Below are 15337 nucleotides of genomic sequence, written 5' to 3'. Positions count from 1 at the left end.
GTGTCGTGTGTTAACCCTCTGTTGCACGGTGGTAAACACGTATGTACCACCTATATTCCATGGCTTCTATTTCAGATTGGTGATCAGCGACCTCAAAAACCCCCGGAACGTGTCTTAAACATAAAAAATATGGCTTACATAAATGTGTGCAACGAAGGGTTAAAGGCGACACATTATATGTATAAAAGTAATAAAATTATACGTGCGTTTTATTTCCAATATTTTTTAGCATTTGTATCATTTCGTCTAACATAACTGTTCCATTCTCCGAACTTTCACTGATTCGAACTAGGCCGGATGCCAATTTGATTTGGATAATCATCGTCTACTCTATTAAAACTATATTACTTACAATCAATCCAAAATTTTCAATTTTAGACATTCAAACTGCCTAAAGGTTTATTAAAGTGTATCTGTACGGAAAAATCGTATCTATTCTTGTAGTTAAAATGTATTTTTTAGGTCTTTGCTTATCAAATGTGGTCATAGTCAAGCTTTGTGTAACAGATGAACTTTAATATTTTTCATTATATAGTTTTGATAAATTGGAAATACTCCGTGAGATTGGAAAAGTTGTCTATAAATAGATTATAAATCGTACATGCCAGTCACGATAAAATTTTAATGGTAATTGGGATTACATTAGTGTGTTATTTTTCAGTTCAATTGATCGACGAATCAATCACTGTCGCGAAGTTGAGTAACAGTGAACTACGTGAACTACAGTACAATGTTCGAACAGTAAAGAGATTTCGATAGTGCCGTACCGAAATTTTTTTTGTATATGATATCAAGATATTTACCATGTAAAATTAACTGTTTTTACAGAATTTGATACCTATCTAGAGAATATTAGTAAAAAAATTTGGGATTTTCATTATTAACCGAACACAGGCCTGTTATTTTAAGTCTGATAATGTTATCAAATGTTGCTTGTATTGTGCTAAGCTTTTTAGACGGTTGTTTAAATTAATATCTCCGTTATTTCTTGTACGAACAAAAGAACAATGATCAACAATGTTGCCGTTAAATACTCATCGAATAAATAATGAATTCTAATTTTCTAACCCCGTTTAACAGAAATCAGTGGAACAGGGTACATTGAGTCGTAAATAATTAAAATAATTTAAAAAAAGTGAACTAAAAATAAATGTGTAAAACGCGTAAAATGACGATAGTACTATAGGTTTTGTGGGACCTTGAAATAGTGAATGCGAATGAACTGGGACAAGAAAAAAAAAATTCCGTAAGATCTACTATTAGGGAAAGGAGAGAAGGAAACGTACATTTGTATAAAATCATCATGAGAGTATTGATTTAAAATTAGGCGATGCAGGTTTATTTATATCAGTCTAATTGATGTTTACGTAAATGAATATTTGATCTTTGGTTTATCCTATCCACAATAAAATGCTCTCATACCTATGATGAATTTTTACGTTCTGGTGAAAGGATAATATAGAAGATTGTCAACTATACTTAATCGTAGATATGATATTTTCAGGCAAGGCAGTATATCTGCTTGTGTATGTGTCGATTGAAATACTTGATTATTTTATAGTGTTCTTCAAACTGATGTCGCATGCCGTATGGGTAAAAATTACTGTACAAGGTAGAAGTTTCTGTTTCTTGAATATTTTTTTAAAATCCCATATACATGCTCAAGACTCGATACCAAGGTCGAAGTGATGTGATGAATGTCATGAAATTTTCATCACATTATTTTCTTCAAATCAATCACTAAGAAACGATAAACTTCTAGGAGAATATATGTAGATATTCAAAAAACTGTCTGTAATATAAGCTTACAACCTTGACACAGCATCACAATGCTAATTCAGCTTTTGTCAAGTGACGTACATTGTTAAAAATTTTATACTTTATAATAATTTATACATGCAGCGATAATGTAGATGATAGAAACTTTGTTGCCGAATTACACACATATTATACAGTTTATCATCACTGAATATTCATTTTGAAACTGGTAGAGATAGTTTGTGACTTTAGCGTCATATTATAATGATAATCGCGTGTACTGTTTGAAGCAGAATTCCTATCAGCAAAACAATGTTGACTAATTCGTAGTAAAATTTACAATTTAATGCATCCATTTTTATAATGTAACACACCATATGTTTTGTTACTTTGTACTAATACTGGTCAAGTTTGTCATCTCTTGTAATAGTTTACTGTATATTGATGAATTCTAATCAATTTTTACGCTAGATTTTTACAACTTAATACACCAATTTGAAGACTACGTGAATTTGAAGACTGCTATAATAAGCGAAACACTCATGTTCACAAATGTTCGACAGAGTGCAAAGTTTATGTGTACAAATATAGATTTTTAAATGAATGTAGTAGAGTCCACAACATTTATTATATCAATCTCTATATGCTTTGCTTAAAAAGAGAGTTATAAATGCTTGATCACGTATCATGGCATAACATCCTATGAAGTTGGAAAGTAAATATTTTACAAATTAGCAAAGCCTTCGTAGTTAATGACTAAACTATTATCGAATACTTTCGTTTTTTCAAGCTATCCGTAATGATATATTGTAGAATGTTTTAAATCCAAGAGAACAAATAAATGATTCGACTTGGACATTCATCTACTTGGATGCATGTGCACAGATTGAATTTATTGTTAGGGTTAATAAAATCACGTGGAACCACCATCAAATCGTATACATAATCAATGTCATATCTATTTTCAAAACTCTCCTTGCTTGATTTTTGATGATTATCTTCTCATGCTAAAAGGTAATCCTGTTATTCCAACAAGCTTTAGCCAATTAATTGCTAAAACATGTCCATCAGATCAGGTCGAAAATTGTTTGAAAGTTTAGTACACATTGACTAATAAAGTGTCTTTAGTACCTACATTTAGTGTGATTGCATTAACATCACAGGCAGAAAAAATTTTTACAAATTAAGTATTAGGATGTCATGACATATTATAATATAAATAAGTATAGTCGAAAAATTATTTTCATTTTGCAGTTTGAATACAAACGTTGTTACTACTGACTACTGTCGTTATTATTATAGCAAACAGCAGCTACTCCCATCATTTGGTAATTCATCCTAAACCGTCTGAGTTTTGAGGTCCACATCCCAAATAGGTCAAGAGCATGGACTTGGAAATTCTAAGCTGTGAATTTTCCCAATATTGCATTAAACCGAATTTTTATCAGCCTTAAAAAATGTTTATGGTAACAAACCATGTCGTTTTTTACAATGATTAGAGCGAGGTAATCCTAGAATATTTTCTAAATACTGGGAGCTACCTCAAATTGCAGGCGGCTTCCTATTTTTTGCCCCCATCTGAAAATATATGAAACAAGTCATTAATTACTGCAAAAATTTCTGGCATATGGGAGTAATTAGTCAAAAATAATTTGGAAATATTTGTATTGGTGAATAATTAACCGTTTTTCCTTTGATATACTTTATTAATCTAAAATTATGATATTACAATGTACACATTTCAATCGCTACCATGGGCTCTCTTAATGCCTTCGTTGACTTCAAGCTTGGCATTTTCTAGATTAACGTATGATTTTATCGCTAGGTCTAATGTATTTCTATTATTTGAGTCATTATCAACAAAACTTTGAATGAACTTCAATTCATCGCCTTCAAATTTGGTCTCTGCTGATTTTGCCGTAGGATGAATTTTATGATATAACTGTATTAGTAAGACAGCATCGTCCAATCTCGAAGTCTGAATGTTCTCCAGAATCAAATTATCGATATTTCCTTTCCAAGCCAAATGGAACGCAAGGGGACCAAAGTGTCTGGTTGACCTCAAATAATTGAAGTGCTTCATGTTATTTACGTAAGAATAAACCGTCTCGGTTACCCTATGATACTCTGGGTCATTAGGCTCAAACTGTACACAGGCAAGATCCAAAATGAACTCATATTCCTCGCGCTCAAGTAAATCCTGCAGATAGAAAAATATGAAATAATTAACTCGTAGGTTATTAATAATAAGCAAGGAATATCATTGTATTCATTATTCGACATGAGGTGCCAATCACTTTGGCAAGAAAATAACTGCTCAGAACTGCACTGAATATAGAATTTCAACAATTTTTAGAAAATATTTCTGCAGGATATAAAATTTATACTCTCACCATTAAATACTCTTCTTGAAATAATTTAGGCGCATCAACTTCCCGTCCTTCTAGGGGAAAATAGATTTGATTCATTCTGTGCCTCTCTCTAGCATCTGCACTTCTCAAAATCCCATCTGGATCTCTGACTACAATAAATCTGTCCACATTGGAGATGCCATAAGTTATGTCTGTGAAAACGAATTTTGCTGTATCGTGTTTTTGGAGAGCATGATCATTCGATAATATGTTTGGAGTATCGTTAATCTTCTTCACAACTGGTGGCATTTGAAGACGCAGATCTGCTTTTGCTTTTGCCTCATTTAATGCTGCTTCCAAATCATCATCAGTCATAAACTTATAGACTGGAGGCTCCAGCTTTTCACCATCTTTTCGGTGACGATAAACTCTTTTCAGGTCCACTTTGGTCAATGTTTTAAGCAAATCCTGTACCTCCTTGTTGAAAAACAACGGTGCCGGGTCTCGATCATTTTCTAAACATTTATTATAGAAATAAAGCAATGTATTGTTGCGATACTGCAAAATCTGAACAAAACAAAGCTCAATAGCGGATATCCAAAAGTGGCATTTCTAAAGCTCACATCTAACACCTTGATAAAATCAGTTGAAGATCAAATAAACCAAATGAATAAAATATCGATACTGGCATTATTGCTTAAAAAATGATACACAAATATGCTTTTCTGATTGAATTTGTAGTCAATCCTAGTCCTTGGTCAGTTAAGTACTGGAAATACCTAAGTCTTTTCGTCTGAAAAATAACCTATAAGCTCTGAATACGTTTGTAGAGACTTAGTAATTAGACTTACCGGTTTCGGAAGGTCTTGAGCTGAAAACTCGGTACTTGATTAGCACGGCGGTATTACGTGATGGATTTAGTAATAATCCACTCAAATTAGAGAAGAATGTGTTGTTTTTAAGCACTCTTGCTACCCGTATACCGGTGCACGCCATTTTCCCCAATTTTCCCGTGCAGTATGCTTTAACTCGTAGGCTATAACAGTCCCCATGTTACCGACAAGCGACTTTTAAGAATACATCAAACAATTCGTCGGTAAGTACGCATGCATGCATGTATGTATGTATGTATGTATATACGTACAATGCATACAATGTCCACACATGCATACATTCTGACGATATCCTTGCGTGTGGTGTGATAGTGGGTGTATATGGCTATGGCATGTGTCCACGTTCCATGCTACGTTGCATGCTACGTTGATAAGTTGATAAGACCGCAAATATTGTTGTAAGCTCGGAAAAACGTAAGTCGGTGACAAATATCAACACGGACGTGCTGCCACAGTTAGATCTGTAAGAGAAATATTTTATTAAAAACAATTTCAAAATAATAATGTTCTTTTTGAGCCGGATCTAATTTATCTGTACTAGGTTATCAACAATTTCATAACCTATGTTACCATTTCCTTTTTCTATTTCACATATCCTTTTAACAGTTCGATACCCGGCATGTGGACGGTTGGGACTTCGCACAATAACTTTTATTCAAAAATCTATTCGCCGGGAGAATAACTTCATACAATGGAAAATCATTTGGTACCAATAAATAGTGTACAATATCCTCAAGAAAATGATGGGGGTACAACAGGCGGTCCTGCGCTGAACAAAATTTATATCGAAAAAAAGAAACGTGGGGATGAAGTTATTCTGGCCAGCGATTCAAAGGGAGGATTATTCAATCCTAGAGCTATATTGTTCTTGACCCTATGGTATGTCTTCAGCGGATGTACCTTATTTTTGAATAAATACATACTTTCGTACATGGAGGGTGACCCAACTATTTTAGGTAACCGTATAATGCATCGTTATATTAATTTTATCACCAAGTTAACGTTACTTAAAATTTACTTGGTGTTGGATTGCAGTTTGAAAAGAATATTGCCTTCCTCGATTAGAAAAGAAAGTCAGCATATTTTGCCTTTTTTATAAAATGAAACAGAGGTCTCGCTATATTTTTACTGTGATAATTACAAATTAATATTTCTACCAAAAGGTGCCTGCCAGATGCTCATGACAGCGACGTGTGGATTTATACAGATGTACTTCCCCTGTGGAATGTATCGAGCAAGTCCTCGACTCACAAGGCCTCCGGGTTTTTATAAGCACATGATACTTGTAGGCTGTACTAGATTTACAACAGTTATACTTGGATTAGTGGCACTGAATTATGTGGCTGTTAGTTTTACCGAAACAATCAAGAGCAGTGCGCCACTTTTTACAGTCTTTATTAGTAGATATTTATTAGGTAAGATAATAGTTTCAAATGGATCCATCATATGATGTCAGATTACGTCTCCACTGTTTCATTTTCCGCTATATTTTAATTAACCAAATTACAGGAGAATACACAGGCTTGTACGTAAATTTATCACTCATCCCGGTGATGGGAGGATTAGCACTGTGCTCAGCAAACGAACTAAGTTTCGACTTGAGAGGTTTTGTTGCTGCTATGGCTACTAATTTAACGGAATGTTTACAAAACGTTTATTCAAAGATGCTAATTAGCGGTGATAACTTCAAATATACGTAAGTTACTTGATAAATCTCCATTGCATCAGTAAATTCCTGATTTACTTAAAACACTTTACTATTTCAAATTAATTTCAGCCCCGCAGAATTGCAATTTTACACCAGTCTGGCATCTGTGGTGGTTCAAATTCCTGTGTCAATAATGCTGGTAGATTTGCCAGCCCTTCAACACGCCTTGAGTGCCAGATTACTTTCGGCATTTCTACTCAATGGTATCTTCTTCCATTTCCAAAGTATAACAGCCTATGTCCTCATGGACTACATCAGTCCAGTTACGCATAGGTGAGCTTCAACAGTTTTTAATATTTTTGTAGCATAGCAGTGAATAATGACAAATTAGCAACTGTATCATAATTTATATCAAATATTGACCTACATTCTAATATTCTGGTTTTTTAAATTGTTCCTGTACTTAGCGTTGCAAATACTGCAAAAAGAGCATTCCTCATATGGCTTTCAGTATTACTGTTCAACAATCCAGTTACCGGTTTATCAGCATTGGGAACATCCTTGGTCATCGCTGGAGTACTTTTGTACAATCGTGCACAGCAGTATGATAAAATGAAGTTAGCACTTGCGCGGCGTAGTTCAAAAGTTAGTTTTCAATGATAGAGATGCAATTTTACCTAGGACGAATAACAACTTATTCAACCAATTGATATACAATATGTAGATATTAATGCAAATCAGAATACACGATGTTTTTTGATGGACTTGAAATTAATCTTACTTTAAAAACAATGATTTCTAATGAAATATTTAAAATTTAAAAAATGTTTCTTTTTAAAGTACTTATATCATAGAGAGAATCTATTTATTATTATTATTATTATTATCATCGTAAAACTCAGCAAAAGACTATTGCTTGTTGAGAGCGCCAGTGCATTTCGAGTAGACAGTAATTTAGTGTATGTAGCACATGATTCCATTGTAATCTCGTTTGAAAAACCATATAAGATATTATATACCTACTGTGTATAGATAATTTATTGACTTAGTTATTTAAAAGAAGTGACAGTAACGTATTGTGATTTTCATGCAGGTTCTTAACCGTCTTAAAGGTTTTTTTAAACTTCTTACAACGATGGAAATATTACTTGTATTTTGAATAAATGAAAACTGAAATCAAAAATTCTGAAAGTACTTAAATTAATTGTACTTATAACGCTTTTTATTAGGCTGTAGTCTATTTAACTTTTTGACATTCCCATATTCAAAGTATTCATTTCATCATTCTAATTATATGAAAGTTTGGTGCACAGGTGATAAGTGGATGTGTTGATTGTTCGTGATTCATGTTTGATATGATTATAACATTTAGAGTGGTGTATGGGTATGTATTACATACAGGTGGTGCTCGTACACCTCCGAATAAGTAGACACCACGAAATCGCACACATACACCTTTTGTAAATATACCATACATTTGAGAATAAAAGAATTACATAAAATCAACCTGTGGAATTACTTAGGCGAGATTAATTCTTTTAATTTGAAAGCTAATTGTTTTATCGCCGTGGATTCTCTTGAGGCGAATATACAATAGATAGGTGAATGATTATCACCAAAGCTACGGTAACGAGTAAAATAATTTATTTTCATTTGTTATTTACAATACTGGATTTCATGTATGTATGTATATGGACCAGGGGCCGTATTTTAACGTATTGAATAAATATTTAAAGTGAATTCTTTCAAAATATACTTATAAACAGAAATGGAACACGGTTTTTTTCCATTTAATATATCATTTCATGCACACCCTGAAATAAATTACTACTTTGTACCACGGTTTGATCCTGAATCAAAATTTACCTGGTGTTAACTACGTATTTCTACAAATTTAATTTAGTCAGCAAAAACAAACATCTATATTTTTCCGCTTGTATGCAATGAAATAGCTAAATGCATATAAATATTGTGTACAGCTACATTCGGACTAGTTATTTGCTGATTATCAAGTCAAACAGCCTCCCTGGTTCGTTGTATGTAATTTATTCTGTTCAGGTTATTTGCTATAATATGTTAGTAACTATTGCATCGACTTGCATCAATTAAAACCAAGGATTGCATTATATTAGTTTCCGATGACATATGGCGCTGACATGGCTCTAAAAAGTGACCTATCCTCACGGTAGATAACTTGGTACAGCCTATATTATATTACATGTATAAACAATTACATTTTACAACTAAGTGAACGTGATCACTTAAGGCTTATCTTGTGAAAGGCAATGAAGGTAGTGTTACAAAATATTATCAAGAAAAAGTGCGCTATATATTAATTAAATTAGTTAAAAAAGTATTAAAGCATTCAAAAGATTGATAGTGTGAATCAGAATTGTGAAGTTGGATCAGATACTGTTTGAGATTAGAGAAATCATCACTATCTTTCAGTTGTAAGTAAAATAGGGAACATACTACCCAGTTCTAGTCACCACAATAATAACACTAGAATTTATTTGCTACAGTGAATCGCAAACAATAATTATAAGTGAAACATTTATGATAAATTGTATAAAATGATGATATTTAGCAAATTGACGTATTGGTAGTATGTAGATGGAAGCCTTTAGCGTTTTTTTTTTTTTTTTTCATATAAGTTTTCGTACCTAAGAGATTTAGCAAATTTACATGTCTAATTGTTTGAGAGAAGTTTTAATTTCAAACATGTTTGTTCATTGATATTAAAATTTTAAAACACAATTAAAGCACTTCAATTGCTAATGCCTGGTTAATTTTGTGAATTGTACTTCTTTCGTGTAAAAATTGTGTAGTCCGTTACCAATTTCATTGTGCAGCTTTCAATGCTTGATCAAGGTCTGCCAAAATATCCTTTTCAGATTCAAGACCAACTGACAAACGTATAAGTTGATCAGTGATGCCTAGTTTTTCTCGCTCAGCTTCCGGTACCGATGCATGAGTCATAACGGATCTAAATCATTTTAAACTGTCCATTAAATTCGAGTTTATGCAAAAGCAGCATCCTTTCTAATCGGTAGTTAGTAACTGGTCAGATAGATTGTTGATTGGTAATTGTCATCCTTAGTTATCATTACAAATTGGACCAGTTTTGCTTAATTAGAATGAATGAAATTGATTGCTCTATCAAACTTACGGTAACTCAGCGAGAGACTCGTACCCTCCAAGGGATTCAGCTAGAGTGAACAGCTTTAGAGCTTTCAAGAATTTAGTGGGGTCTCCTCGCAAGTAAAAGGAAATCATACCACTGTGACCACTTGTTTGTTTCAAGGCCAATTGATGCTGTGGATGACTGGGAAGAACTGATGGAAAATAAAAATTTTAGATTAATTTTGTATTGTTATCAAAATTTTGCTGATGCTGTAGTTCTCAACGACACCAAACATAATTAACACTTGTGCAACACTTACGTGGGTGAATTACTTTTTCAACGTGTTGATGTTTCTCTAAAAATTTCGCTACAGCAAGACCATTCTTTTGATGCTGCTGCATCCGCAATTCTAAGGTCTTCAGGCTACGGTTTACTTGGGCGCAATCAAATGGAGACGGAACAATCCCCATGGCTGATAAGTGAAAGTCAATTAAAGTTTATGCAAATTTTCATAATTGTAAAAGTATTGAGTTGTACAATTATCTACGAATTGATAATTTTATGCATACCATTTTGTATGAATCTTAGTTTTTCCTCAATATCAGCCCTCTTTGTAATAGCGGCACCCATAATAATGTCTGAGTGGCCATTCATGTACTTTGTCAAGGAGTAGACGACAATATCGGCACCATATTCCAAAGGTCGCTATAATTACAAAAATGATCAACACTAACGTATTGATTATTTCATTTCAACCTAAATAATTGTTGAATATTCATGTGTAACATTTTACCTGGAAATAGCAAGTTAAGAAAGTGTTGTCAACCGTTAGTAGAATTTCCGGACGTTTGTCTTTAAGCATTTTTGATACGCTTTCGATATCAGCTAATTTCAACAAAGGGTTTGTGGGTGTCTCCAACCATACCATCTGGAATTGATAAATATACACGATTAGAATGAATTGTATACATATAAAAAGCAAACAGAACACTTGGAGAATTTAATCATTGTTCGTTATTTAACCACACATCACTTGAGGTAATCGGATCATTTGATGTTTACAAAATATATCGATGAGTTATTAAGTCTACAGCTGTAACATTGCTCAAACTTAGATAAGTGATGAGTATGTTACGAAATTGTATGTTATTGGGGGGGAAAAAATTGTCATAAATATCTCGTATTAATCAATTGTTGGGTTATGAGAGCTGGAAATTTTTCCGACACATTTGTTTTGAAAGATTGCCCAAGATTAGACGTTAGATTAAGTCTGAGTACAGAGATTAAAGATTTTATGCATTTCAACTTCTAAGAAACATACACACATAATACACCTCTATGATATCAAATATGATGCAGCTGAGCTGTAAATTTAATCATCACAAAAAATGAAACCCGTATTTCTAGTAATAAGAAGGCAAAATTATTGTTGCTATGATCTTCAGGTGTCACAATACCTTTGTACTTGGTAGTAATGCTTGCTCCACAGATTTTACATTCGTGGCATCGACAAAGGTAACCTTGATGCCTTGCCTAGAGGCACATTTTTGGAAAAATCTATTGGTACCCCCGTAAACGTCGTCGCCACATACAATGTGGTCCCCTACTTGGAGCAAAGAGGTGATCGCTGTTGTAGCACCAAGTCCGGAAGAGAAAACCACTGCATATTTAGCATCTTCGATCGAAGCCAAGCAAGCTTCAAGAACGTTACGAGTTGGATTACCAGATCGACCATATTCGAAGCCCTGCAATTATCATATGATAATCAATTGAGATTTTGATTTCGTAAATTACAAGTCTTGAAATTGACCACGCTATTCAGTACACTGAATTATTTCTCAGAAATTTTCATCTCTGTAAACTGAAGATCTTCTTTTATTTATCACTTCCTTATTTAATTTTCTTTTCAACTGATCTTGATTCTATTTATCTGTTAATTTTAACGGCATTTTTTATATATTAGTTTTTCATATTTGACTTAGGACAAGTTACAATGAGTGAGAGCAGTCGTTTTGCATGTTCATTCTTTGTATAATTAGTAAAACAATAATTGTCTCAATTGTAGATCCAATTGGCTATCCAATGTCTAATTACCATCAAGTATCTCAATTGGCAGATTAGTGTCATGAATTTTCTAATAATAGATTAAGTTGTACAGACTAAATAATGCTTGTACTGCTAAACAGAAGTCATATCAATCCTTGATGGGTCAATGACTCGTGTTCATATCATATGCATATCAAAATAAATGAATAATAGATTAGTACAACCTGACTTTATTTGGTTGAATGTCAATTCACGTGATGTAGAAATGCGTAAAGTACTTTCACCGTACACCAAAAAATTTCTGGACTAACAAAATATCTTGAAAAAAGACTTGATGACTTAATTCAAGAATTAAGATGATAAGAAGAATAATGAAAGACACATGCATGTATACCCATGCCAAAGTCATTCATTTCAATTCAGACAATGATTCTATAAATTTCTAGACAACTTACAATTGAAGTAAGTCATATAATTATTTCCATCAGCACTCATTTTGTCATGGCGAATTATTACCGCCTTTAGAGACATCAAATCACTAATTAAGTAAGTCCAAGGAGCTGAAACGAAAATACTTTTTGTTTCGCACAGCACGTCAGATGAGAGAAAAATATCTGGGTTTTTGCACACAAATAAATGCAAGTGTACTAGGAATTTGCCAGACATAATTAAATTTAGCGTGAATTTCAGTCCTCATTCATTTACATCGCATTATTTTTAGTCGTTCCATTTCAGTTTGCTCAAGTTGCAAACAGGTACAGGTATAGTTTAATCTCTTATTCGATGCGTGAATTGCATAATAAATCAAACTATACGAGAAAAAAAGAAAAATAAATAGAAAAAGCAAAAAACGTGATTGAAATTTTCTTAGATATCTTCTTGTTGGTAAATCCGTAATCTAACCTCACGTGTCATCATATATAATGAAACCACTTCACTGCCTGCTGTAGCAGTTCAATAGGTACATGTTTTTGTTTCCAAAAGATTGCTTGACATTTCGAAACATCTGGAACATTATATAACGAAGCAGTTGACTTTTATCGATCGAAGATCAAAGTAAAGAGCTGATACTTTGAACTACGGATTGAATTTTGAATGGTATGATCTACAACTAAATGAATATAATTTACTGCAAAGCATTTATAGCTACTGACTCTGTGCTGGGCAGGTCCGTCTTGACGAAACGTGGTGGACATCACCAGAGGTGGTATGACTGAGCAGTGCTTCCATTGGAGTGGATCTTGTCCTGCGTGAATAGCTTTCGTGGCGAAGCCTTCTTGTGTGTTGGTCGGCATTTTTAATTACAGAGGTATCTGAAATAATTAAGACCCATTTAATCATTTTACATTCATGTAACAAAAAAACTACTGGGTATAATAAAATCATCATCAACTATCGACAAGGGATGAATCTACTGTAAGCAGTACAAATTAAAAATTTAGTGGATACATGTAGTTTGTCATGATGATGAGAATTTTTTGTACTAAATCTTCTGGTTGTAATACGAGAATAAATACATTTAGAATATAACATAACGTCTCATTATAAAATTATCTTACATTTCATAACTTAACGATTTATCGTGTCATTATCATAAATTTATAATGATGCAATAATACAAGTATTTCAAATTATTATCAAATCGGCAATAAAAAGCACACTTCTTTTCTTTTTTGGTTTCGGGCTTTTCTTGAGCAATAATGCATATTTCATGTGTAGGATAAATTTTATAAATTCAGTTACAGTTTCGTAGATGAGAAGACACTGTCTTTACCTTTACAAGCTGAAAATATTATTGTTCATACATTTTTCACAGCCAATGTAAAGATACAGATAATAAATCTCCAACTTCAATAGCAAAAGGCTATCTGATATCTCAATAATATATGTATGGGGCATTCTCTGTCAAGTCGACCAAACTTGACCTCTCCGTTCTGGTTCGCGATTTATTATAAAATTGTTTTGACTCTCGGAAGCACAGAATTTTTTATATAATCCAAATGATGAGTCAGTCCACTATGGGCTGATTCTGGAACATTTGTATATGTAATGCTGGATTTTTAAGAATTATTTCAGATTTTTAAACTGTGTCGATCAATATGTTCATTTATAAAAATTCTAGCTAATTCCAACGGATTCAAAAGCTTTGAAGAAAAAACAATAGTACTTTCAAGAGTCAAAACAATCATATGAAAAATTGCGCGTCAAATCAGAGAGGATTTAGGATTAGGCCCAGGTCGATTTGACGTGGAATGCCCCGTATAGTAATAAGAGTATAAAATAAACATGGTATGTGTAAAGAAACTCGAGTAACAATAAAAGCAATAGCAAGTTCCACTTGCTTGGTTCGTTTATCGCTCAATTGCATCTATGCCGGGTTATCGTTGTTTGGATATCCCCTTCTCCAAGTTAAAATCCATGCAATTGTAAGACGTGGCATTAATTTGCATCCTTACTATTGCATGTTTGATTACTTACAAGTAATACTAAAGATTGAGAATTCCTTGATTGTAGCTACATGCAAAAGCGTTCTATAATTATACGAATAAAAACTCTGTACGTAATGATCTGAACTGCCAATTATAAAATTCCCAAATTACGAAGGCGCCGACTATTAACAGGCTTCCTTGAACGAAAACATGTTGTGTGAGTTCTCAATATAAGGAAGACTCGTTACAGTGTTCCCGAATTCCGTCGTTAAACGCGGGACTATGCCAACAGTCAAATTAAACACTAAATTGCCTCTAGGAGAGTGGTAGAAGTATTTATAAATGTGAAATATGTTATACATTGTTATATCTATATTTATACATACCATATACACTTGAACGTCAATGAGGAAAGAGCATCTTGTATTAATATTGTCAACGGATGATAGCAAGTGGTTATAAGATGAGAAGCGAGTTGCGTATGGAAATTAAATCGGCGAGAAAAGAAAAAGAACAAAATTCGTAAAATAACGCAAGTGCAATGAGAATTGACTGCAACTTGTGCCTATGAGGAAAATCGCTCGTCGTAAAGTAAAGCGGCTGTCATCGCGCATGCTGCTGTTACGAGATTCGTAAAAAATGTTACATCAGCTGAAGTACAAAGGACGTGGGGAATAGATTCGGTAAATTAAATTAACTAAAAATAACGCAAATTCGAGAATTTAATACCAGCCAAGGTAGAGAGAAGGAAACACTTTAAAATAGCGCTAATTTTTTCACTTTCTTCTACTCGGTCTGCATTTCATTACTTACGGTAGAGCAGGAAGCAGAGGGGAAAGTACGAAGCGTCGGGTCTGATGGTTAACGACGGACTGAGAGCTTGCCTGAGTTGCCGACGCGGGAAGAATAATTAGAAAATTTTTCGATTGGAAGCCGCCGACGGCGCAAATTATCACCCGAGTGGACCAGGCCACGTGCAAAAAAATCGCAACCCACCTGAAGTTAACTTCGGTTTAAAAATTGGCAAAGTATACAAGGTCATTGTCGTACGTAGATGAGTGACTACTGCGACGCTTCGCATGATATTA

The 15337-nt window shown here is 33.6% G+C and overlaps 3 protein-coding genes across 4 annotated transcripts; 1 reads left to right on the top strand and 2 right to left on the bottom strand.

Moving 5' to 3' along the window:
- Positions 1-788: 788 nt before the first annotated feature.
- mRpS22 (mitochondrial ribosomal protein S22) lies at positions 789-5143 on the bottom strand. 2 transcript variants are annotated; one of them, XR_006882765.2, is made up of 4 exons: positions 4961-5130; positions 4152-4624; positions 3234-3958; positions 789-3163 (listed from the first exon to the last, which is right to left on the bottom strand). XR_006882765.2 is itself a non-coding variant. In XM_046622296.2 (3 exons), the coding sequence occupies exons 1-3, from the start codon at positions 5103-5105 to the stop codon at positions 3500-3502; spliced, it is 1077 nt and encodes a 358-aa protein (XP_046478252.1). In that variant the 5' UTR covers positions 5106-5143; the 3' UTR covers positions 789-3499. The 2 variants fall into 2 exon arrangements, 1 of the variants encoding a protein (XP_046478252.1); XM_046622296.2 differs by having other exon boundaries at positions 789-3958; positions 4961-5143.
- Positions 5144-5307: 164 nt separating this feature from the next.
- LOC124217052 (solute carrier family 35 member E2A) lies at positions 5308-9011 on the top strand. The gene is made up of 6 exons (XM_046622297.2): positions 5308-5465; positions 5609-5958; positions 6166-6417; positions 6512-6698; positions 6780-6983; positions 7118-9011. The coding sequence occupies exons 2-6, from the start codon at positions 5694-5696 to the stop codon at positions 7308-7310; spliced, it is 1101 nt and encodes a 366-aa protein (XP_046478253.1). The 5' UTR covers positions 5308-5465; positions 5609-5693; the 3' UTR covers positions 7311-9011.
- A 221-nt stretch (positions 9012-9232) lies between these two features.
- Cth (Cystathionine gamma-lyase) lies at positions 9233-15218 on the bottom strand. The gene is made up of 8 exons (XM_046622294.2): positions 15063-15218; positions 12975-13133; positions 11232-11519; positions 10568-10702; positions 10344-10479; positions 10094-10246; positions 9820-9985; positions 9233-9636 (listed from the first exon to the last, which is right to left on the bottom strand). The coding sequence occupies exons 2-8, from the start codon at positions 13113-13115 to the stop codon at positions 9492-9494; spliced, it is 1164 nt and encodes a 387-aa protein (XP_046478250.1). The 5' UTR covers positions 13116-13133; positions 15063-15218; the 3' UTR covers positions 9233-9491.
- Between the last annotated feature and the right edge of the window lie 119 nt (positions 15219-15337).

This window comes from Neodiprion pinetum, chromosome 4, assembly GCF_021155775.2.
Source record: "Neodiprion pinetum isolate iyNeoPine1 chromosome 4, iyNeoPine1.2, whole genome shotgun sequence".
Lineage (NCBI taxonomy): Eukaryota > Metazoa > Arthropoda > Insecta > Hymenoptera > Diprionidae > Neodiprion > Neodiprion pinetum.
This window is presented reverse-complemented; position numbering and strand designations above follow the sequence as displayed.